Genomic DNA, 24,740 nt, shown 5'->3' with positions numbered 1-24,740 from the left:
CTAAACAAACATAATTCTTTCAATCATTCCTCCACAGGTCATATTTTCTGGACCTTTGGGTCATTCTTACTGCTCTCCTCCAGACTTTTTCCAACTGACTTGAAGTCTTTTGCCCAAAACTGGACACAGTGCTCTCTCTTTCCCCTCAAGTTGTTGCCAGCAGCATATGACTGCACCACATACAACACACAGAACAGTTCCATATATATATATATATATACACACACACACACACACCAGAACAATTCTGCTTCCCTCTCAGAGCTAAGAGTGTTGGTTTAGGTGTAGCTCACTGGTGAAACCAACTCTGAATCTTCTTCTTTTCCTTTCAGGACTGCTGCCTTTGCCTGTCTTTCTCCAGCCAGTACTTGTGCATTGGATTACTCCTGAATAAGCACAGGAACCTGCACTTCTTGCACCATACTGACCCTTCCTGCACACACAGGCATTTCAGACCATCTCTGCTTTACAAAGGCTGTTCTGAACTCCAGCCCGATGTGCCACAGTGCTTTGCTGAGTCTGCAAGTTTTGTCAGGATACTCTGCATTTCATCATCCCAGTCAATCCCAAATTGCATCAGCCCTAGGACACATTTCAGAGGAATCTCAGTTCTACCCATCTTCTGCGGCTGATGACAACACATTGACAACTATTCAAGTCGAGATATCCAATCAGTATTGCATCCCTTTCTTCAGTTTTTATCAAGATCATATTTCCTCAGCTTGCTCACATACCTGTTATATGAGACAATGTCCAGAGTCTCACTAGTATCAAGATAACAAAGTCACTGCTTTCTATAGTGCCTATTACTTTGTCATAGAATTAAACTAGTTTGTTCTGTTTTACTCTTGATAAATCCATGCTGGAACTTCCATTATTCCCTGGACACCTTCTAGATGGTTTGCTAGTTTGCTAATAGTTGCTTAGGTGCCAAACATCGACTGATTATAAACCTCATGCTTTTTTTTTTTTTTTTTTTTTTAAGGACAATGTAAAGGACAGCATTTGCCATTTTCCAGCCTGCTGGAGAGTTGCATCCCCGGTAATTGCAGAGGCTCAGACTGCACACATTGATGTGTTCTGGGGTAAAAGTTATCAAGCTCAGCCAACCTGCAATCCTTGGACAAATTCACGGAGGGCTATCTCAGTATTTTTAAAGCTAGTTTCACTAGATGGTTCCCTACTGCAGACATCCGTTGTGGAGAATGCAACCATAATATACATTATATTGTTATCGTTAGGCACTATGCATGACAAGTTTTTCTAACAATTTCTCCAAATCTGTACCTTACAGCTGGAGGTTTCTCTTTCAGGCCAAGCAACATAGAAGCAGCAAAAACAATGCATTTGTTTCCATCTACATGAACATATTGCCCTCATGAAGTATATCAGGTAGGCCCTTGAAAACAACCTAACTTCACTGTAGAGAGAAAAAAAATTGCAGATTTTAATTTCAGGAAAGCACAACCCACAGCCACCCTATACTAACCGAGCAGAGTAATACTGCAATACGTAAAGAGTTAATCGTAACAAGTCCTGAATAAACTTTCCATAGGAAGAACGTTTCTTCCTCTGTTTGAATTCAAGTATACATTTGTTCTACCACCAGATATTCCCAGCATACTCATGAACCACGACAAGTTAAGGTCACTTAATTGTGCGGTTTCATTTTCAAGGTTAGGGGGATTGGTGTGTTTTTTTTTTTTCCCCAAACTAAAAATAACAGAGTTGGAATTTGTGGTCATGGTCAAACAGTGATAAAATTAAGAACAGATAAAGCCACAAATACAACTTTTTAAGACTTGTAAACCTAGTTTTCTTGAAAGAGGGGAAATAGTGCTATTTAATCAAAAGCACAAAGCATCAAGTGTTTGTTACAGTGAACAGGGAAGCCAAAGAGATTTGAAATTCAACGTGGAAGACAGCTTTTCTAAACTACAGCCACAGTGCAGGAGAGACGGAAACAACCAAACAACCTACATTTGCCTAAAAGCATTTGTTACAAAAATACATCACCTGCAACGAGATGTGTTTTGAAATTCCAATACACAGAAGTAATATTTAGGACAGCAGTAGCTGCTAGATGACTCTTCAACTCAGTCACCACCAACTGAAAATGCTCAGGCTCAGCAGGAGCACAACTACATCTTACTCTCCCAACAGCTTCAACTGGACCCAGCAAAGCACATCTATGATAACCAAGAAGTTGGCTTGTTGCTCAAGAGATAAGAATTTAGCTCTTAGCATAGCTTTCAAAGTAAACAATTCTTTGACATGCCAAAGTGCCTGGAGCCTACCCAGAAAGTTTCTGCCAGTTTTATTTTTTTTTCCTTGCTTCTTGTTTGGAGTGGATTAAGAAGCATTACTCAAGTTGTCTTGGTTCATCAAACATTTTTAAAGCTATTTTAAAGTATTAGAGAGACACCGCAGATTTTTAAACGACTGAGCAGGGCAACAATAAGGTATTGTTGCATCTGACAAATGCTCCAAATTGCACAGTCAGAAGAACTTGAGCAAAAAGGAACCTTTCAGCACATAAAACAATGCCGGAGTGCCACACCCTGCCCAACGCCGAATGGGTTTCGGAAGGAACATGAATAGTCTGCTGCATCCCAGGTCTTGCTTTTAAATTCATCATCTTGCCAGGATTAACCTGACATCTGTGACTAGCTAGAAGATTTAAGCCTAAGTGAGAAAGTCCTTATTCAAAAGAGGCAAATAGTAAACAAATTTCTACTAAAATAAAACTAGAGCCTGATCACTTGCCTCAACAGCATGCAATTTCCTTTTACACAGGGGAAGGAATGGCTGGTAATGTTTGGCAAGAGCACACAGCTGCTTGCTGAAGGGCATGAAGCTGTATGAAAAAAGTCACAGAAGAGTTGGGTTAGGGGGCCTCTGGAGGTCTCTCACTAAGCCTCCTCTCGAAGAGGAGCTATCGCAGAACTTCCCATACTACAACACAGAGCTGTAGCCTCATCGTTGTATTTTCTAGGGCTTGACTCCTCAGTCTTGACCCCTCAATCTTCAAACTACCCCTCCAACAGCTGTCAGCTCCTGTTAGATCGCCCTTCACCTTCTCCGCATAGACAACACAGCCCTTCTTCCTCCAACTCTCCTCCTAGTTCATGTGCTCTTCTTGCCCCGACAGCCTTGGGCCTACTGGACCCTATCTGGTTTCTCAGTCCCTCAAACTGAGGGGCCCAAAGCCAGACACAGCTTTTTAAGTGAGGCTTTCCCAGTGCCAAGTAGAAGAGGCAATAACTTCCCTCAATCTGCTGGTCATGCTCTTCTTAATGTAACCCACTATGTGGTTTGCCTGTTATATGCTCTTGGCTCATATTCAATTTCATATTCAAAGAAGTCGATTTATGATTCATCCACTGGATTTTTTAATAATGTAAATTGAGAACTAAACACCCAGAGGCTACAATCCATTAAAGCATATTTGAGCAGTGCCTTTAAAAAGTCATGGTAGATAGAAAGTCAAAACCAGCACGGATAAGCAGTAGATAATACTGAAGGCCCTCAGAAGTTCACGTCAGAGACTGATATGCATGGGCACAACTGCTCTTTCCAGTCTAAAAACAGCTTGTTTACTTTGAGGTCAGACAGACGAGACTGCATTACTGCAGGAAACTTGAGAAATCTTCCAGCAGAACAATCCTTTGGTTAGCAAAACTCTTCTAAACAGCTCATTGACACTTGCACGCAATCAATGGCTTGGTAATATTATGAAACAGAAAGTGCCAGGAAGACCCATTCTTGGGCTGCTGTATGAGCAAGGGGAGTCTCTGCCCTCAGTACCAGCTGAGTCTGAGAATTCTGTCCTGAATTTTGTCCTATCAAACCACATTTCACTCTGCACTCATCCCCTTACTCATGGAAAGGGTTAGACAAGCAACTGCTCTAGGAGAGGTTGCTGAACATGCAAACACAAGGCACTGAAACTGCTGTTGCAAAGAGACTACACCAGACTAGAAAATGTGAAAGGCTACAAAAAGGGTCTTAAATGTAATATAATTTAACATATAACATGTTGTATGTTATACCTAAGAGGGAGACATTAGAGCCAGATGCTTTTTTGCATATCCTGCAATACATAGAAATATGAGTATGAATTCACCACTGCATAGGTAGTACTAAAAAGCTGCTGTACTGTACAATTCAAGCAGGATGGGAACCTCAAATGGTTACAAAAACTGTGAAAGTCATGTGGATTCAGATGCCTAAGAGTACCAAAGAATCAAGATTGAAAAGATTACAGTTGAACCCAAATTTGGATGGCAATTGGGGCAGATAGCTGCACAGCAAAGGTTACAAATATGCTTATGCCATTTCAAACTGCAACCAGATACACTTCCAATATGAAGACAAGCAATAATCTATGCTGGCATTGTATCTCTGTCCGTCAATACTTAGGAAAAATACTCTGAGTTACCACTGCCTCAATGATTTGTGACAAATTACCAGAGCAATCCTATTTTCACGTGGACCTTTCCCTTTTGACAGTCAGCCAATCTGACTGAAAACCAGCAGTAGACTCAGAAGTTACTGAGCAATTTATTAACTAGCAGAGCAAGTACCAAACGTTACAAATTCAATAATCATTGATTTGGAAGGTACTTTACCTGTAAAGGATCCCAAACTAGTTAAAAAAAAAAGTTCTTCAATTACTCTCATTCAGATCTTGTGATGGTAAAGGGTGTTTTTCAATTATGCAATGCACTCAGTCACTCCACAGATCTTCACGTGCTCACAAAACAAGCGAATATTCAATCTACTAGTACAATGAAATCCAGGAAGAGTAGTGCAAAAAAGTTGGATGGTTCTCAACTTTCTGGTAAGTCTCCACAAGCACTGATGATTCCCAACTGTCAATTCTTTAGCCCTCCCAGCCTTGGCATCTCTTACAACTTATGTCTTTTTCATCTGTTTGTTTACACACACTGCTGCTGCTGAATTACACAGACGACTGGAAGAAATTTACTTGCGAAGGAACTGCAACCGTTTTGGAAGTTACAGCCCTTCTGCTGAGAAGCGAGGCCTTATCAGACGCGTGCTCCTCAGCCATTTCAGGATAAGCAAATGAGATTCTTACATCTCATCATCTCCTCTCACCCAGAAAGAGCTGAAACCAACAACGTGAGAAAGCAACAAATAGGCACTGGCAGGCTTCCTATAGCTGCTGACCGTTCTGTACCTTCAGCTTCTTGATACTCGTGATTTGGAGTTATGTAAACAGCAGCTGGGTTTTGTCCCCAGCAGCGGGGTTGGTGGAAGATACCCACTTTTTTGGTCAAATGTTCTCACGCAGAGAAAAGTCCTAAGATATGATTGAGCACCTATGACTCAAGTGTAACACCATGTAACAGATGTGGAATGAAAGCAGCAAAAAGCAAGGTAACGTATCTAACCCTGCAGTACCTGACTGGAAGACGTATCTGGCTAAGCCTTGCATTAACTCTGCTGGCCAGGTAGGTGGTGCCGACTCTCCCGTTTCTCTCTTTAGTCGAAATGTCAACTCAAATCCAAAACCACTTGGTCCATCTGTTCCCGTAAACCTGGAGGGAATGAAAAAGGAAAAGTCACAACATGCTTCTTGTAAAGAGAACAGGCTTCAGTACCTTCAGAATCAGCACTACAGAGAAAAGCAAAGTGTTCTCACAGAAAATATAAGTTTAGAAATTCTCTTGCTTTGGTCTACACTAGCTCAAATGGCATAACATCGTTATGTTAACTGACGTAAGACAATTTCAAAGATAACCATCATAGTACAGTTCTCAGTCAGAATAATGCAGTCTTGGAATCACGACTTCTTCTGGGGCACCAATGTGATCTTCAGCAGCCTGAGTTTGTTTTCAAAATAAACTTGCAAGTTTTGCAGTGATAGCTGCCCTAACTATATTTGCTTAAATGGAAACACCAAAGAAAGTACCCAACAGGAAATGTTATTCAACTCTAGCGGACTCAAATTTCTGTACATTCAAAAGTGGAATATAACCTTAAGTACTGTGTAGTAGGCTTCTGGGTTGAAACACTAGCTTGTTTTGATGTATGGCACACAGTTTCTGTGCTGCTGCTGGACAACAGGGAAGGAATGGAGAGGATGCAGGCAGAAATTTAGTCATCTTTCACACAACACAGAAATTCTTATTTTGCACCAATATATATGGGACAAAAAAAACGTATGTACAAAGTACAGCTTTGTATGTAACATACAAAATGCATGAATGCACAAAGTACAGCTTTGTATGTAACATACAAAATGCATGAACGCACAAAGTACAGCTTTGAATTTATGAGGCTATCCTCATACACACAGAGGATGAACACTGAATATGACAACTACAGCTCATGACTTAGGATGTTTGACCATTTCCCCAGTTTGACAGAGATAGGTGTTAACTTATTTTATTTAGTTTGGTCTAATAAGGTCTACCTAGGAGAATAAAGTCATATTAGAAGCATCAGGGATGTTACAAAAAGGAACAAATAAAGGGTGCCCCATACTACTCCACTTCAACAAAACTAGTCCATAGGAATCCTGCATTTTACACATCCCCATACAGTAAAGTTCCTGTTCCAAGTCCCCAGTAGCTGAAACTGTCACATTTAATCTCTGAAAAACCTCATGAACAAATATTTAGGCTCACAAACTTGAAAGCAAGTTGGGGACACCAGTTTCCTTTCTACCACTGCCATCACATCCCTCACTCATTTGTTGTAGCTGTTGCAAGAAGGCAAACGTAAGAAAAAAAAAAAAAGGATTTATACTGAGCATAAAGACACTTGATTCTGGTTTACGAAAGCTTCCATGATTCTGCAAACTCAAATCTCCTCCTCCAGCCATTGGCAAATTCTCTGGAGAAACTTTGTGCATGTTTTGGATGCTGGTGCCCTGCTGACACACGTGAAAGATATAATGCACAAAGTGTTAACATTGAGCTTCTACTAAAAAGAGCCAAGCGGGGCTGTCAGAAAAGTGATGAGAGCACTTTCCATTTGAAAAACACAGATCGCTAGCAGTGCCGTGACCAGTTCCAAGTGCTGGGTGGACTGTTCCAACAGTATGGAGCTTGTTTGAAGCAGACATGCTTTTCAGCAACCCTGACTAACGTAAAGTGCTAAAATTGATCAAATTTAAGCATCAGTGCAACTCCTTCCAGATTTAATGTAACTTTTATTTGAGGATTCTTCAAGGAGTTTGTGATGGACTTGCAGATAACATAAGGAAAATAGTTAAGAAATGAACCCAAGGACAAAGCCACACTACGAACAGCTCTGACTGAAAACAAGAGGACAGGTAGCGAAAGTCAGACATCTGCGATAGAAAGGTGAGCAAACAATACAGCAAACAAATACTTAACTCATTTGGTTAAAAATATAAGTGTACGTTTCCTTTTCTCTCCATGTCATCCTCAACAAAGAATTTGAGCATTATGTACTACAGAAGCAAACGCTCCATGAATGCAGCAGACAATGCATTTCATAGCGGTCAGCCGGTACGTATAAAGCCTCTTCCAGGAAACAAACGTACCTTTAAGCAACAAACCAAATAATTACACTTGGTTCTTCAACAAAGCAAGAGCTTACTGAATAACCAGAGAGCCCGTGATCACAGAGTGGAGTTTGGATGTGCAGTGAGACCTGCATTCTGCGATCATGCATGCGGGTCTACCAAAAAGATTGGTACAGGATGGCAGTAGGCTCATAAATTCAAAGCTGTACTTTGGACATTCGGCACCCCTGTAGTGTTTTATTGGTTTCACGTATCAGTTAGCAAAGGAAAAACAGAAGTATTTCTTAGAGGGAGAAACAAAAATGCTTCAAAGTGGGTAGTTTTCAAGGACTGATTCCAGGAAAAAGCATTCACCAGAAACTGAGACGCATTACGAACGGGTCAATCTTAAAAAGGATCAAAGTTAACAAGAAGCCTTCAAGCTGAGCTTACACAGTTAAAATTTTTGGAAAGTAAGATGGCTCCCTATTGAATTTCCTCCTTTCAAGGCAGGTTCTGAAGCAACACTTATTTTTAATATGCATTAAGCTAGAGTTTAGGTTGTGGGTTGTATCTTTTTTTTTTTTTTAACTGAACTTCACAGATCTCCATGCTTCAGGGGATAAACAGAAATAACTGTTTAACAGAAGACCACACGTGCTTTCTATTGATCCGTAAGCAGGTTACCGAGTAACAGAAGTGTTCAGGTGGGTTTCCAACAAATTTAAAGCAAGATGAGCAGTTAAGAGAACAACGCTGGCCTGCAACATGCCAGTGGTTGCAAAGTGGTAAAAACCGACAGGCAACGTTACTCACATTATTTTTTTGTACGGTAATAAAGAAGCTTCTCAGAGAATTGATAGAAAATATATAGAATAAAAGATAAATAAAGGAATAAAGCAAGTTACTTCCCTTCTAAGATGTTAAAAAAATCTCTAGAGTACCAGAAAATGCATAACCGCCAAAAAACACTCAAAAATACAATAGCGTGCAATGCTTATAATTCTCAACTTTTTAAGGTAGCAGTGAATTTTCAGAAAAATCCTATTTTGTAAGATTTAAATATTTAAAGATTATATTTAAGATGTTTTAGAATAGTTAATGGACACAGATTGCTGAAAAGACGCTGCTTTGTGGGAGCAAAACTTTAAATACACGCAATTCACCTGTACTGTACAGCTGTTCAAAGGTTTCGGCTGATAAGGTCTTTGATCTGAGCTCACTTAATTTTAGATTGGTTGTTTGTTTTTGAAGAAATTGCGACACATGACTTTAAAAGCTTGACGGTTTACCAAAACATTTGTTTAATTCAGACAGGTCTTCCACAGAAGGAAAGAATTATTAATCTTCAGAATGTAATTAGGATAGCCATTTTCAGTCAGCAGTTTTGCCAAAGCTTTTGCTTTTGTTCTTCCAAGAAAGTCTTGTATTTGAAAATAAGTCAAAAATAGTTTCAACAGCTGCCATAAAATTTCTCTCAATGAACAACCGCCCATAAATCCTTCAATCCCGGGATCCAGCTACACGATGTATGAAGTGAATTTTATGCTCAACCACTGACTCTCAGGTTGCCTTTCCTCACAGACGCTCATTTCAATCAGCAAGTGGCCAGGAATAAATCCTGAAATCACTAGAAGTTGAGACAAGACTATGGCAGGAATTCAGAATCGTGGATTTTCTACCAGCCTCGGGTCTCAGTTTGCCCCATAAGAAGCTCAAGGCTGCTAGACACGTCAACTGCTCCTCCATGTAGGAGCGGAAGACCAAGTAAATGGTTTTGATCCCACACAAAGGTAAAGAGACTGTTCTTTGTATCTGGGCAGTGAGCAGCCACTCATTCCCCCCAAACCACCTGTTTTCATTTTGGTTCAAACCTTACCAACAATACAAAAGATGCACTTATCCCAGAGAAGCAGCCCACCCACAATCGGGGAATTAATCATGAGCGACTCCCCAAAAATGAGTTAATGAATAGTAAGACGTTCCATAACACGGGATTCCCAGGGCAGCCTCCTCCTCGCACGGCATGTCGCTGCCGTTTGCAGGGTGTCTCAGTGACACGCAGGCTGCTAAGGAACCAGCCAAAAGGGTATCATGCCTTGCAGAGCACCTTCACACCTTCAAAGTCCCTTCCTCCAGGCTCCCACGTTTCACAAAGCTTCTGGGAAAATCAATCACTGGAGCATTCTCAAGCTGGCCTCCATCAACCAACAAGCTACAAAGAATAACGTTCCGAAAGGTACAGACTTGAATAAGCCTCATAGCCACAGAAAACGGGGTGGAGAGTGGTGAGGATAACCCAAAAAGCAATTCTGCCTCCTCCTACCTGATGTGCATGGTGGCTTTGAACACACAGTCCTGCAAATCAAGCACTCTCCAGGAGTCCTGCTAAGCACACCCGAGGTAGCTGTGGGGAGCTGTGCTCAGGGCCCTTCCCATACCCAGCGCCAAAGCTCCGTGCTGCCTGCACCAGGACTGCAAAGCACCCGTGCTGTTTGTGGGTTGGCCTGACCCTGGCTCCTGTGTAAACTGTCAAGGTAATACCTTTATTACATGCTTTTTGTTCCACAGAGGCACGATTTCAGCTCTTTGGTGTTCGTTTCTTAGTTTGCATGGCTTTTCCTTTTTTTATTTTTTTTTTAAGTTATCGTTCAACACAGTTACAATAGTCCAGGAGTGTCTCAGCTCGACAGGAAGACGACAGCGCCAACCCAACCAACGTGCTGACAGCGTGTGCGCGAGAAGGAGCCCTCAAAATGCACGTTTTGTATCCACACATAGCCCCAGGTACATAAACTGAAAGTTGCAACACAGCATTAGGTTTCTGTACTAACAGATCTGAATATTTCACATAGTTTGGTTTATGCCTTGTTTCTGCTGAACTCTGCACTTCTGACTGAGTGATTTTTCTTTGAACACCCCCAAAACACTAAGAAAAAAAAAAATCCTCATTTTGCCCAAGCACTCGAGATACTAACTACAAAGAGGCAGCACGGAGGGTGTTCTGCCTGCCAATTCTTTGCCCCCTCCGACAAGAGAGGGCATCACCTTTGCAGCCAACCCATTTCTGAAGCAGCCGGGTAAGTTTTCACAAAAACAAACATCGATGGAGAAATTCTTGGCTTGCTGCATGCCCACTGGCACACATCAGATAGTTTTATATTATGGCTACAGCAGTAATGGAAGGCTCTGGTATCTGCCAAGTCAAATCCAACCCTATATTTAATATCAAAACCTTATTTTGTCGCATGAACAAAAACAAACCGTTTGAAAGCTAAGGTCATATATTACACGCCATTCTTCGGCTTAAAACTCTTTATCTGCTCAGCAAATCAGCTCAGCAGGACAGACCACATTGCAGCACTGCACATAGGCTGAAGACGTCTGGCTTGTTCCTTTAATGAGGTAAGAGTTTCACCGATCGTGATATTTAGTTCCAGCAAAAGAATCCAAAGAAATAGAGGCCCCTTTATTTACAGAGCCGTGCAGGCAGGCTCCGCGAGCCCCCCACCACCCCGCGCGCTGCCAGCCCTCTCCTGAAGCCACACACAGAGAGCTGAAAGGCTGCTCCCCTCTGCAGCAGAGTACCAAGGGCGTTTTTCACATCAAATAACCCAGCTTAAGAGGATCAAAAGCCAAACTAGCCTCTTGCTTTAAAAGCAGCTCTAAAAACCAGAGGCTTTTCAGTTTAAATCAAAGCAATTTGCCAAAGCATTTTCTTTCAAACTTTTGCATGGAACAAGAAAAGATTTGCTTTGTTGCCGTGCAAAATGGCAGTATTTCTCAATGTCTGCTGTTAAAAGCTCCGCAGCACTGGACAAGGAGCAGAGTGTATTAGGTGTTTATTTTTTGAGAGTTGAAGAGTATGTGTATATAAATATATTAGATGTACCAATCCCCGAAAATGGGAGTTTACGTAGGGAAATGCTGGCCCTTCAGTCACTACATTTATTTCAGCCAGGGAACAACAAGAACGCTCTGTCAGGGTATTGGAGAATAGTTAGGAGTGCACTTTCAGGAGTTACAGCTCCACTACCAGCAACCACAGTGAGGTGAAATGGGTTTCTTCTGGAAGCAAAGCGAGGGCAGGCTCGCAGAGCACCACGCTGACTTACCCCAGCTCCAGCTTTCAGCTCCGGCACTGCTACTTTTGTGAAATTGCTTACGCTGCCTTTTGCTTCGACTCCTTAATTACATTTCTTCGTGTCTTCCACAAAGACAAAGCTTCCTGCTCTGCTGTTTGTGAGCCACTCTGATGTTGTTTTGAAGGCTGCAAAATACAGCATCGCTACATTTCCAGCTCTGGCAGCAGTAAGAGCTGCTGTTATTTCCATCATAAGGCAGTCTTAATTCTGCCTCAAAAAAACGAAGTGCCAGTAATTGTTAATACATAGCTCCCAGCAGCAGTACCAGGACTCCTGATTAGTTCGAGAAGTCAATTAAAGCCGAGCTGACGGGCAGAGCCACAACTCCGCTTGGCGAGACCGAAGTACTGCAAGGCCCAGGTTTCGCTCCGGTTTGAAGACTGCGCAGCTAGTAACCATCCCAGGGGGCTATCAGCTAGCAAGGATACTACTATTAGCAACACGGAGGACTGCTGTAGCAAAAAGCATCGGGGCACTTAACTGACAGGCGAGCTGACCTGACAGACTTCCCCGGTCCTCCCTCAGAAAACTCGAGATGCGCACCATTTCCCTCTCGCTGCTCCCATCTGGTTGCAAACAAGTCACACAAAGGGTGGTCTCCTGGCTAAAAACCAAGGAAAAGCCCTGAGCAGGCTGGCAGGGCCGTCTGAGTTCAACACCTCCCTGTCTCCATCTCCAGGGCAGGATATTGGGCAAGAGCCGATGTGCCCCAAACAAGTTTACTCCGAGCCAGTCTTCTGCGTTCAGACTCCAGGCGCCTCACACCATGTCCTACCCCTACAAGCAAATCATTCGCAGATTCCAGAAGTTAATGGAAAAAAAAATAAATTAAAGTGACCCTACCTCGTACTTCCAGCATCTTGCCGAACAGGAAATGGTTGTTTTTAGTGCAGCTGTCAAACAATGTAGAAGGCTCATTTGAGAGCCCTGACGGCACGCTGAGACGCTCTGCTATAGAAATTTCGTATGAAAATAAGCGCAGCAGCCCCCCTTCACGAAAGGCTTAAAAGCTCTCCAGAAAAGTTGTTTCAGCTAAAACGCACCTGCTTACTCGCATGATCTCCTGGATTGTCTCTTGGCATTGAGAAAAGCATCAATTTTGAGGAAAAACATAAAAACATCTGACAGAGCAGGGAGCGGTTATCTGGCCGTCAGATGGTTATCTCTTCAGAGCGCCCGGCAGGAAATTCCACGAGCTCTCACTGCCCTGAACCCGCACACAGAAAGTCTTACCGGACTCACTTCTACCCTGGTTTATTTTAAAAAAACGCTTCATAAACAAGCGGGGAAAATTACGAATGTAAAAAGAACACATGCTTAAAGATTTCTGACAAAGTAAAATCGGGGTGACAGTGACACGGAGCGCTCGAGACACCCGCCTATGGCTGGGCCCGAAACTGTTGCCGAGAGCTCGCTCCTGCAGTACGTCGCATCAAATGTGTTTGCCATCAACCAAATGGAAAACCTTTCTAGAAACAGCAACAGAAATTGTTTTTAGAGAATTAGTCCAACATCTAAATCCAAACAGATGCAGAGGCACTTCCTCCGCAGCTCTGCGGAGAGCTCTGTGGAGGCAGGTTTCTCAGCTCGCTGAAACGCTCACGTAGGATCCCCTCAGAAAACCCCCATTCAGATGGACCCGAGTGAAATTTGTGAATTTGTGCTACCGGCCAGTACGAAAACGGAGCTCTGCTTCACTGACCTCCCATGCAGCAATGATACTATAGAGAAGAAGGGAAAGAAAATACTTCACTTGAAGTTTCACTCACACATCCACAACACTGATTCCACACATTTTACCATTCAGCTTATTTCAAAACTCAGCTGGTAACAATCTTGTCCCTGAAGGCTGAAGATTTTTTTTTAAAACCAGTTTCTGCAAACAATGAATACTGATACACCAGATTTCCAGATTTTTCCTCTAACCCTCCAGACCACAGTGTCAAGTCCACACTACACCTAATCCTGCAGTCAAACTGCCTCACATGGCAGTGGCACAGTTTTCCAGTGGCTTTAGATACCTGCGGCACAGAAATTGTGTACGTTTTGTCGAGCTGACAGACAGGCCAATTTTGAGACCCCTAAATCATTCAGGCGTGAGAGAAGCACCAGAAGCACAAGTGACTTTAAAACGTAGCACGGACAGAGCCAGACCCTTCTGAGAAGCACAGCAAAATAGCAAAAGTAATTGGAAATTCTCATTATACGCATCAGGAAGTTGCGTGGTTTTCTTTCTCCCCACCATGATAGCTGTCAGACCCTGGCAGAGGATCCAGAGAGGCGGGGGAAGCCGCCCTCTGTGCAGGCATTAACCAGAGACCGCCAGCAGTCCCAGAGCGTTATGGCCAAGAGCACAGGTATGAACTTTTACTACTGGTGCCGAGTCCAAACCTGAGCTGACAGCACTCGCAGCTGATAATTCACAAACACACAAGCTAAATTCGCTTTGAGAGAAGCGGTTCCTGTGCTCGGCTCCTGCCCACCCATGTGTGAACCAGCTCCAGAACCATGCTGCCTCCAGCCCTGCGTGTCAAAGTAAACCACCATCAGCTTTCAGGGCACTTTAATGTGCTGGGCTGCAAATTAAGGCAATTTAGGGGTTGCTGCTTTGAGGTTCAGCTGTCCGTGCCATGAAAGTAGCGGTATGTGGAGGAAGGATAGGATCCTGCTTAGCTGCTGGAGGTTAATCCCTTCGAGCTTGAGAGGCTTGGAAGCATTATCCTCCCGTTCTGGAGAGTGCCAGCAGCGTTGTACGTGTATGAATGTATGCATGCAGATTAAGGGCAAATGGCCCTGTCTGTGCCAAAGAGATCTGCTTCGTTACTGACACTACGTCAAGAAGCTGCAGAATAAATACCCTCACAGTCGTAAAACAGCATCCGGGTGATCTAGGTTTGAATCCCCTGCCTACTGCAAACATCCTGCCATCCTCAACGAGTTACTTAGGAATTTGATTCTCAGACGGAAAGTAACGCTGTTTCCCCACTTCAGATGGTAATGTGACACACATCATACAGCAAATGCCTGTATATTCTAGCTGTAAAGGTCACAGAAGAGCTGGGAAATTAACTCCACATTCTGCACAGCATGGACAAAAGCTGAAAGTGGGAAATGAGTAAGGCACCAAAATATGAAACAGGAGGCTGCATGGAATACGTCACCCTTTACCCCAGCAAAAAGATGTCCGCATGAGGGCAGTTTTCGTTTTATTTTGTTTTATGGTATAAAGATGTAGCTACACCAGTTGGCGATGGTTTGATCTCCTGCTATGGTCATGATCAAACTGACAAGACCAAACCGTTTCATCCTTACATTTTCCAAAACACATATTCAAAAAAAAAAAATCTATATGAAATCAAGTGACTAGAGGACTGGCCATGCTTTTTAGCTCGAGGGCTCCCCGCCGAGCCACCCAGGCCTCCCACCTCCCATCCCTGGTCTTCAAAATAAAAAAAGCTTCAAACATCCCAAACTTCACCTAAGGGCTCGGCTGCGATCCTGCCAGCCTAAAGGACGTAAGCAAAGGGCCCGTTGGGGCCAGCGTGGCTGGAAGGGCAGCGTTGCTGTGCTTGGTGAGCCCCTGAGGAAAGGGCACCGACTTTCCTCGCAGTGTCTGCTGGCTCCTTCCTAGCTCCTACTGCGGAAAGTTCTGCAGCTGCTGGGAGGAATCCATTCGCATAACAAAAGCGGCTTTCAAAAGCAGTATGCGAGAGTGGAAAGAGTAAGAGAAAAACCCCAAGTTAGAAGCTATGCTGACAGCTACAGCTAGTTGTTTTCAGTATTGCCTAAAAGTTTCAGGCTCTAACGGGTTACTTAGAACATAAACACTGGTGTCTCCCATTACCTTCCTGCTGGCTAAAGAGCATAGGTAAAAAGAAAAAGGCAGGAAAGAACTTCAGCAGACCCTTTACCACATTTTTAGGACGCTGGCACAATTAAGTTCTCAGCTGCACGATAAATGAGCTCAAGGAACAATAGGCATTCATGAGCTTTGAGGAGCCTGCACTCCAGATTTCAACCAGAGTTTGGACACCTGTGTGTCCTGCTGGATCTGGGATGCAATCCCTGATCTTTCACTTCATTAGCTGCAGAAATCGAGACAATGTCTCTTTACTTGCTGAGCTGTTATCTAGTCTTTTTTTCATCGCAAAGGGTGCATTCAAAAATATGCTGATGAGCACCGCAAGAAGTCTTCGCCAACTCAACAGGTAGGGAAAGACCCTTGGGGGCTGAGCCGTAATTCCAGGGAAAAGAAAGCTCCTGATCGCTCTCTGAGAAATAACCTACTCTGTAAAACAGTTCAGCATACAACTCCTCACAGCCGCTCTGTTACCGAAAATCCCCCATCCATCTTCGAACATCGACTTCTTTGCTTTTCTGCTCAATGCTACTCTTCTGGGTAAAAAAGAATTCAAGGCCCAGAGACACATTATTTCTGCGTAATAAGGTTATACATATGGATTCAACTTAGCTAGGAAATGTCAACTTAAGGCTTGTCTTCATGAGGAAATTTACTGTAACTAGTCTACCAGTATAATTACATTGCTGTACTTCTACTGGTAAAATTCCCCTGTTGAGCCTCGTTCATAACAACAGCAGCCTTTATGGTTTATTTTTGTCGACCATGCCAAAAAAGGCCCCCGCTCCAGAAAGGCCACAACAATCCACAGGGGAGGCGGGGGAAGGAGCTGCACCGGTAGAAAGAATAACAGTATGGGAACGGCCGCACGGTTCTCTGGACTAATGAACCATCGGCTATGAAAAAATTAAACGCTGCAAGAAACCTGCGTTGCGCATCAGGTATCTTGGCAGGTCAGGTGCGTGCCAGGTTTATGCCATGCTTCGCCCCCTGGTACAGCTCCCCAGGGTGGATGCTGCTTTACATCAGCCCCTCCGTGTGCATCCCCTTCCCCGTGTGCATCCCCTTCCCACTGCTGCGGCTCTTTCCCCGTTCCCCTACGGGCGACGCCTCGCCGCCCCACAAGCGCCCCGTGCCCTCGGCTCCAGCCCTGACCCTCCGAAACACAGGGGTGGTAAAAGCCCAGCCCCTCTGGTTTACAGTTTGCATCTTCAGGGACGAGCGATAGCTGAAAAGCAAACAGCTCCCTTTGCAAAAGGGATTTTAAAACAATCGCCCTTCGCTTCGGCAGTGCAAGAATGCCGAGCTAGACAAAACAATGAGCCATCTGTGCACCCTTCCCTCCCTCCTTCCCTTGTTTCTACCCTCTGGGCTTAAATCAGAGCTCCCCAAGAATGGCCGAGTCCCTCTTCACCTCCTCCCACCCTGGTTACATCCTACAAAAAATACTTTTCTGGTCTTTTTTTTCCCCCCCTCTCCTTTTTGTTCTTAAGAGCCCTAGCAGAATCCCTCTTTAAACCTCAGGCCTCTTTGTCAGGTGGCATCCCAGCTACCCAAATCAGCTTTGTCAACTGATCACAAATGCCTCCCCCAAGCCATCCATCCCTTGTTTACCATCCCTGGAGGCAGCGTGGCACCCGGAGCCCTAGCCACCCCTTTGTCCAGGGGAGGGAATACCATGTGAATGGGAGACCACCAAAGATTTACAGCCCTCCTTTGTTAGCCCGGTGTCACTGCCTATTGGGCCTCGATTCAAAATTGAGATGACAGTAGAAAGGCAGACGAGTTTAGTAATCACCGTGGGGTTTGCAGCTTAAGGGGGGGGGGAAAATGCTGACAGCTCAAATTTTAAAATAAATCTGCTAATTGGCAACCACCGTCCCACCACGATGCACACACACTACCCTAGCACTGCACCAGCTAGCAAGGCGTGCTCCTAGCATTGAGGAGAAAAAGGGATTAGGTCCGAGTAACAGCATTCAGATGCATCTCTTCAAAGGTTCATTTTGTTAGTATCGTTATTCCAGCAAGCAAAAGGATAAAAAAAAAAAGTCAACGTTCCTTTGATCTCACAGCTGGAGTGGCCACACAGACGAAGAAATGCTTTTACCTTCATGTCCCACCAAGACAAAAAAACAACTCTATCTTTTAATTACTGCTTTTTAGAACATCCTAAGCTGATCTTCATCAAATTAAGCAATCTTTCAGAGGAAGACCCAGGTTTGATCCCCAGTCGCTCCTGCTCCCGGCAGGCTGAACCCGCTGGGAGAGCGGAGAGTGAGCTCGTCCAGCGCCAGCCCAGCCGGGGGACGACAGCAAGGGAGCCCTGTCTGGGGCCAACTCCCCTCCCGTACGCCGAGCTCACAGATGCATTTCTGCTGACAGAACCGAAACTGCCTGCTTTGAACGCCGTGCCCCGGCCCTGCATGGCAGCAGAGGCTCCTCTTACCAGGATGCACGCGCAGATGCGCTACTGAGCAGGAAGCCGGCCTTGCTTTCGGGAACGCTCAGCTGTAAACTTACATCCAATCTTTTCCTTTTTTATTGAAAACAGGCCTTCTTGTAAATTCAACTACTTTACAGCAAACGTTAAACGAATTTCCTTAGATGCTTCAAAAAAAAAAAAATAATTTCCAAATCTAGCACAGCTCAGGCGTGCTCTGGTCCCCCGAGCTCCGCAGGCACACAGACAGACCGCAGCACGGAGCAGACCTCTCCGTAGGTGGCCTCCATCTTCCACGTTATTAATGGTGCTAACTACCTCCAGCAAATGACATTTGGAAGCCAAGTGCACTCTCTGCCTGGGAGGAGGGGAAAAAAAAGGTTTCCCCATGGTGCCCGTAGCTTCAAGGGAGGTCTGCCTCCAGCAGAGGAACACAAGTCCCAGTCCTGGTGCGCTGCCCCAGCCATCGGGGGACACCACCGACGGGGTGCGTAAGTGGGCACAATGCTTGGTTGAGCTGGTTTCTGCTGGGGAAACGTGGAATTGAATGTTACATCACACTCGTGGGTCTTTAAAACGTCCCCATTTTTGAACTTGTTGGGCAATTCAAAGCTCTGCAAAGGAAGAGAAGTCCCCAGACCACCACATTTCTACCAAGCAGACACAAACAGGCAGAAGAGATGGACCGATGGACCTACAGGTGCTCCCAGCAGGCATCGTGGAAGCACAGCTGTGTTTCTAGACACCAGGGAATCCACGTGGGAGAGAGCTGGTACAAGTACCCTAAGTTTGGAAAAAAAAACTCAGGCTAACTCATATCTCGGTAGGCATGAAAAAAATCCAGGCACAAATTCATCAAAAATGGATCTTGTTGACCCCTGCATCTCAAACTACTCATTTCAACTCTGATGGAGCCTCATATAAGCTGTTACCAAAAGGAAACACTTTTTCCTGGTCACAGAGCTCCCTAATCCTGCACCCTCTCCCTTCCCACTCTGCCACAACATTTCCTCTCCGCTCTGCCTCAGAAAGAAGCCTGATCAGAAAAATAAGCACTACATTTGGGGTCAGCTTCTGCTAGATGAACAAAACCAATAAGAAAAGGAGGGTTCAGCGTTCATCTCAGACTCTCCTCCCTCCCATCTTAGCTCTGGCACCTCCTTCCTAAACCGAGGCTTGCCGATGTCCGTTCCCATGTCACTCCCTTTAGCAGGGGCAGATGCTCTATTCTCCAGCAACAGTGCCCAGAAGGTCCTCAACTTGAAGATCTGTCCCCAAACTCAACCTGGCTTCGCTATTCCATACCCCGAAGTGGCTACCAAGTCCCAGATTGGCTACCAAGTAGTCAGCCCTTACGCAGCAGGTGTCGCCTGGCTTCAAAGCTAGCAGCCGAGTGAAGCAAGGTGAGGATGAGGAGGGGCTGGCACCTCTGTGCTGCTATTTCAAAAGAAGTTGTCCCGAGGGTCTTCTGCGTCAAGCATGCTTCAATCCCACACTTGCAAGAAACTGGACACCACAGAAGATGGAAGAAAACTTTGGGGTTTTAGTAATTTTCCTGGAATTTCATGCTCTGCTCCCAAACTGGTTTGATCTTTCATTTCTCCACTTGTACCCTGTATTCTATCAATGCTGTTTCAAAATCTTCTCTGAAATATTGATCTGTAACAACCACCGCCATCCACCTCTAATTTACTGTCTCCTAAAAGGCCCTTTGTTTTATTGCATTTTGGTGAAGACAAAGAAGGGCAGAGTCGTCCGCGCCATTTAGAAAGAGCTCACTGTCACCTTGGAGTTTGGTGTAATATTTCAGTGGTGCTTTAGGCTTGTGGTTTAGAAAGCACTTAGGGACCCATTAAATACCAAAATTTAAGGCTAAAGGCTGGCAAGCTGAGGGCAGCGAGCTTTTAAATTTACGAAAGGCTACAGAACTAAGAGGCCACTAAAGTGACAGCTGTCAGCACCACTCCATCCTACATTCATGCGGGCTCAAAAGAGAAGCCAGTGTGCACTCAAAAGAAAGAGAGCGCTCGTTCCAACTTCCAGGCTATTTTCTAAATACTCTTTTCAAACTCCTTTCACACTCGGAAAAAGCCTTCCAGAAAACATCCACCCCTCTGCAAGCCTCGCATTTGTTACCTGATCCAGTTTTGCGCTCCTTTTTCTTCCTCCCAGCTCTAACAAGCATCCCTGCCCTCTTACAAGCCCGGGTCATTCAGAGGAGCTATACGAGGCAGCAGAACACAAGCTGGACGGGGAGATCGTGAAAGGCTCATGCTTACCCTCACCTTTAATGGGGAGGCACCACCCACAGAGCCACCCCGTTATCCCGGCAGGCACGGGGACCCGTCCCCTCGGCGGGTGGCACCGCGCGGCTGTAGGAGAGACCGAGGCAGCTGAAATCTGGGCGGCTTCACGCAGATGGGAGGGATGCTGCGCTCAGTCCCCTGGCAAGCTGCCAGGCAAAAAGAGAGAGGAAAAAAAAAAAACTAACCCTCGTCGACATGAAGTTTGTGTAGGTCGGGAAACCCAATTATTGGCATTCACATAAAAGGCTGAACAGCAAAACGCGGTTGGCGTGTTTCTTCTCGGGATGTGGGAAGGCCCCGCGTACAAACCTTATCTCCTAACCGAGCCGTAATTTAACTTTTGCTTCCTACCGTGGCTCTGAATGACAGCCTTGCCATCTGAGTACACATAAGACTCTTCCAGGCTTTCAGGAATCCTATCGCATCACGAGCCTCATTTTAAAGGCACTTCCAAACCAAAAAAAAAAAGGGTGAGCACTTGGGGAACTACAGGAACAGCTTCTCTGATGGCTGCTGTCTGTGTAGCCAGAAGTCACCATCAGGGCTGGGAGCCAGGGAAGGAGCAGGTGCCTGCAGCACCGTGCTATGCCCTGATGCACAGGGACGGGTCCCCTGTGGGGTGGAAAAGAGAGCTGGATGTGTCCCACGGCCCCGTACTCACAACCTGTGCACCTAGTCATCGCTGCAGCGAACAACACGTCTCTTTCAGACAGCAAGAGCAGTCAAAAAATGAAACACGAGGCTGTACTCTAACCCCGCTCACTAAGTTCAAGCAGTTACCCATCCGTTTTCATTTTAAAGTAGACAGAAAAAGTTGGAAATGGCAATTAACTTGCTAAAACGTCCCAGAAGGTCTTCTGCTGCCACTCGAGTCGTGCAGCATGCTTGACTGGAGAGACTTACTGCCAGGCGAGGGGCTTGGCAATCCCCCTGCAAGGCCGGCGGTTCCCTGACTCCGCCCTGACGTCAGGGTTTAGGATTTGGAGAGCCATCAGCCCCGCACAGCTGGTGTCGTGGTTGCCACTATGCCATGAAGCAGTGAGTGTTTTTAAATGAAATAGGGCTCCCCCGTTTGAAATTCTGAGATTTCTTCCCCGTTATTCCATGGACTCTCAGAAACAGGCCGGTTGTATAAGCGGAGCGGAGCTGATATGTAAGCAGGGCAGGAAATAGTGCTGTTTTAACTGAAAATAAATCTGTCAACAAGGAGGCACAGGGAGAGCTCCACTTCAGGCTTTTCAGGTTCTTATTAAAAAATATAAATTAAAGTCAACATTTTCGTGTTACACGCTACATCTGTTTGCTATCCCATTATAAATAAAAATATAGGGGCCTTCAACTCAGCCCTGGATCACTGAAAAAATCATCAAAAAGTCCTTCTCGTTTAGTACTGCATTATAAGTGGTCTACATCATCCTGTATCACCAGAAGAGGTCCACCAGAAACAAGCCACGTGTTACCCAAAGTCAAGTGGGGAGATTAAAAGGGTCCTCAGCAGTGCTATCTATCCTCCAAAGGATGAAAGGCAGCGAGCTCAGGGACACACGCCTCTATCGCTGCAACCTCGCTGTCTGTCACGGGCAGGTCCAGCTCTGCGCTCCTTGCAGGGAGAGTTGGAAAACAAACCAGAAGCCACAGACCAGCAGCTGTCTCCGCTGGCCAGCAGAGTTCAGTGTCACGCCAGCTTTAAAGGAAATCTTCCAAAGATTTAAACAGCGCCCCTGTCACCCCGCTCTCCTGCCAGCCGTCCCGCAGGATGCTTTGGGACAGCAGAATTTCCAAGCCCTTTGAGCAGCAGAGGCCGTAAACAGGGGCTTTCTCATTCCCTCCTGGAGACTGAGAGCTTCTTGAGCACGCTCAGCGCCAGTCCGGAGCCGTACAGTCCACGTGGCAGTGGTGTTTCAGGAGCAGGGAACAGAACTGCTGGTGGGGCTGAGCTCCTTTCCTCTGCCCGTCCCCAGTGCTCACCTACCTGCTGATCACTTCACGCTTACCGTCTGAGAGATGCTGAGGCTCTGACAGCTTTACCACACGCGCTGTGTATTAAGACTGTTTGTGATAAAGCCCTCTTGACAGCCCAGGCAATCCTAAGCGTTGCAGCTCCAAGAGTGAGGCTAAAATAAAGGCGACAAACTGCAGTCGGATGAACCTCACAGGACGAGTGACACATGGATGACCTGCTCCAGAGCCCAGGAACGCTGCGGCAGCCCACACAGACAAGAGTGGAAATGCTCCTTAAGGCTGTGACGTACCTGTGTGATAGTTTCTCTCCTCCTCCCCCAGGCTTCCCACTACAGAACAAACAGGCTTTGATTTAGCTGAGAGCAGTCGGGGGCTGAGAAACCAGACCACACGCCACACTCTGGGCACAAGAGGTGGTGGTGTCCGTACACAGTTTGCTTCTTCACTCATACAAACACATCAAGCCACACATTAAGCCATTCCCCACCCTTCACGTCTTCAGCTGAGACCCCCACATCCTCTCGCTGCTCTCTCCCAAACCCACCAGCAGTGAGTCTGACTGAAGAATACTCTCACCACGAGAAAGCCTCAGGCTGGCAAGCCACCAAAAAGAGGAAGCCAGCACAGCACTTAACTCCCTCCAAAATTAACTTCCAGTAGAACGAGGCTGGAAAACACAGGTTGCCTAATCTTGGCAACCTCAGATTTTCAGTGGCAAAGATGAAATCTCATGATTTGAGAACAAAGGCATCGTGTGAAGGCCTGCATGTCCATGGCTGGGTCTCTTGTGAAAGCAAGGGAAGGAAACCTTTAAGCTTCTTTTCGTTTCTTTCACCTTTTATTTGCCCTACCCTGTCTCTGCCCCAGCACCTAATGAATGGGGTTTGTTGCCAGATGCATTGGTCAAAACGCCCCAGGCAGGTCTCAGTGACACTGGGTTTCTGTGTAAACACCGCTCTTAAAAGAGACCTCTGAAAAACAGCTCTGTATCCACAAACAGAAGAAACTGCCTTGAGGACATGGGTAAGGTTAAAGAAACTGCTCAGCTGCCGCTGTTGCAAGAGAAGCACCTGAGTAAAACAAAACCCATAAAGACTGCTGGCTGAAACTCAACCAAGACAAACAGAAGAGGAAAAGCTTGGATGAACAAATCAGGGCTTCTGCTGCGCCATTCATCACGGATATTTAGCCCGCAACGATGAAACAGCACAGGAGTTTCGCTGAACAGCAACAGCAGAAACCTGCCATTTCTGCCTGGTTAAGGGATCCACGTTCAGAGCCCCACGACTCTGAAAGCTTGGTGACTGCTTATTTTACCTGGAGTTAAGGAGCAAAGTCGGTGAAAGCAAGACAATAACAAGATTAGATCATGCTACTTGCCCCATCTAACACAAAACACCTCCTGAAGACCGTCTGTACCAGCGATCTAAGGTAATCATTACCGCAGAGAAGAAAGTCAGTCAATTGTTTTATACTTCTGTTACCAGAGACTCACACTTCATGCAGCAGGCACTTGGGTGGCAGTCCACTTGCTGACAGTAACGCTGCCGTGCCAGCAACAGGAAAAATGCCCTCACAGCAGTTTTCCAGAGGAAGGCATGTAACATGCACAGGGAGGAGTCGGGATTGAAGCATATGAGCATAACCGACTATCAAGAGGGAAAAACACGAGACATTCAGCTAAAAAAAGTTTCCCTGGGAGTTAAAAAAGAAAAAAAAAAAAACACAAATCACTCAACTTACAACACTAACAAGGACATATATTGCACGCAGCGCTTGAAGAGGGGAACACAGTAATTCTTCTACATCCCACCACAGGCACACGTCACCCCCCAGAAGACCAGGGCTACGGTACTCTCAGCAGAAAAGCAGCTGTTCAAATAACACGAACAGCAGGACGGGGTTCTACTTCCACTCCCCCAAACGTGACACAAAACACAACGGACAGCACCGGGACGTGGGTGATGCTTACTCGTGCACTCTGTTGTCTCCGTACAAGTCGCTCAGCCCGAAGCTGACGTAGTGCCAGTGCTCAGGAACGTTCAGCGCTGGGTTTCCCACGTTTCTGTACATGCTAACGTAGTCCAGAGGATCAGGTCCCCCCAGCCTGCATTAAAAACAAAAAAGATTCTCAGGTAAATCAGCTTATTCAAGACAAGTGGGAAGTCTCCGCAGATTCTACAAGGTGCTGTAGATTGACCTGCCTTAAATCACAGCTAGCGATAAGATTAGCATGGCCTAGTTACCTCTGAAAAAATGAGGAGGAAGGTTGGGTTAAGTCCAGAAAGCATGGAGCACAGGAAGGCAACGTGCATGTGTGCAAAACACTACAATGTTTTTAACATTAAAGCATGAAGACGTCTGGAAAATCGTATTAAAACTTCCGCAAAACAAAGAAAACCAGAAAACTCTTCGAGTAAAGGAGCGATAGCTGTACCTGCTCCGCAAGCTCCTAATTCGGGCCAGAGGCACATACCTCACTGAAAAGAGCATCGCTGTTCCTGAAAGCGCAACTCCGAACATC

At 45.4% G+C, this 24,740-nt stretch overlaps 1 protein-coding gene across 2 annotated transcripts in view; it reads right to left on the bottom strand.

Moving 5' to 3' along the window:
- The window catches only part of SUFU (SUFU negative regulator of hedgehog signaling), an 84,076-nt gene that overhangs the window by 55,972 nt on the left and 3,364 nt on the right, over positions 1 to 24,740 (bottom strand). For both annotated transcript variants that reach the window (XM_083844809.1, XM_083844810.1), the window contains exons 2-3: positions 24,189 to 24,323; positions 5,428 to 5,564 (exon numbers count right to left, since the gene is read on the bottom strand). In XM_083844809.1, the coding sequence (XP_083700935.1) occupies positions 5,428 to 5,564; positions 24,189 to 24,323 (272 nt within the window). The remainder of the gene's footprint in view (positions 1 to 5,427; positions 5,565 to 24,188; positions 24,324 to 24,740) is intronic.

The sequence above is a fragment of the Anser anser genome (genome assembly GCF_964211835.1).
Source record: "Anser anser genome assembly, chromosome: 7".
Taxonomy (NCBI): domain Eukaryota; kingdom Metazoa; phylum Chordata; class Aves; order Anseriformes; family Anatidae; genus Anser; species Anser anser.
The sequence above is the reverse complement of the archived record's forward strand: the minus strand, read 5'-3'. Positions and strand labels throughout refer to the sequence as shown.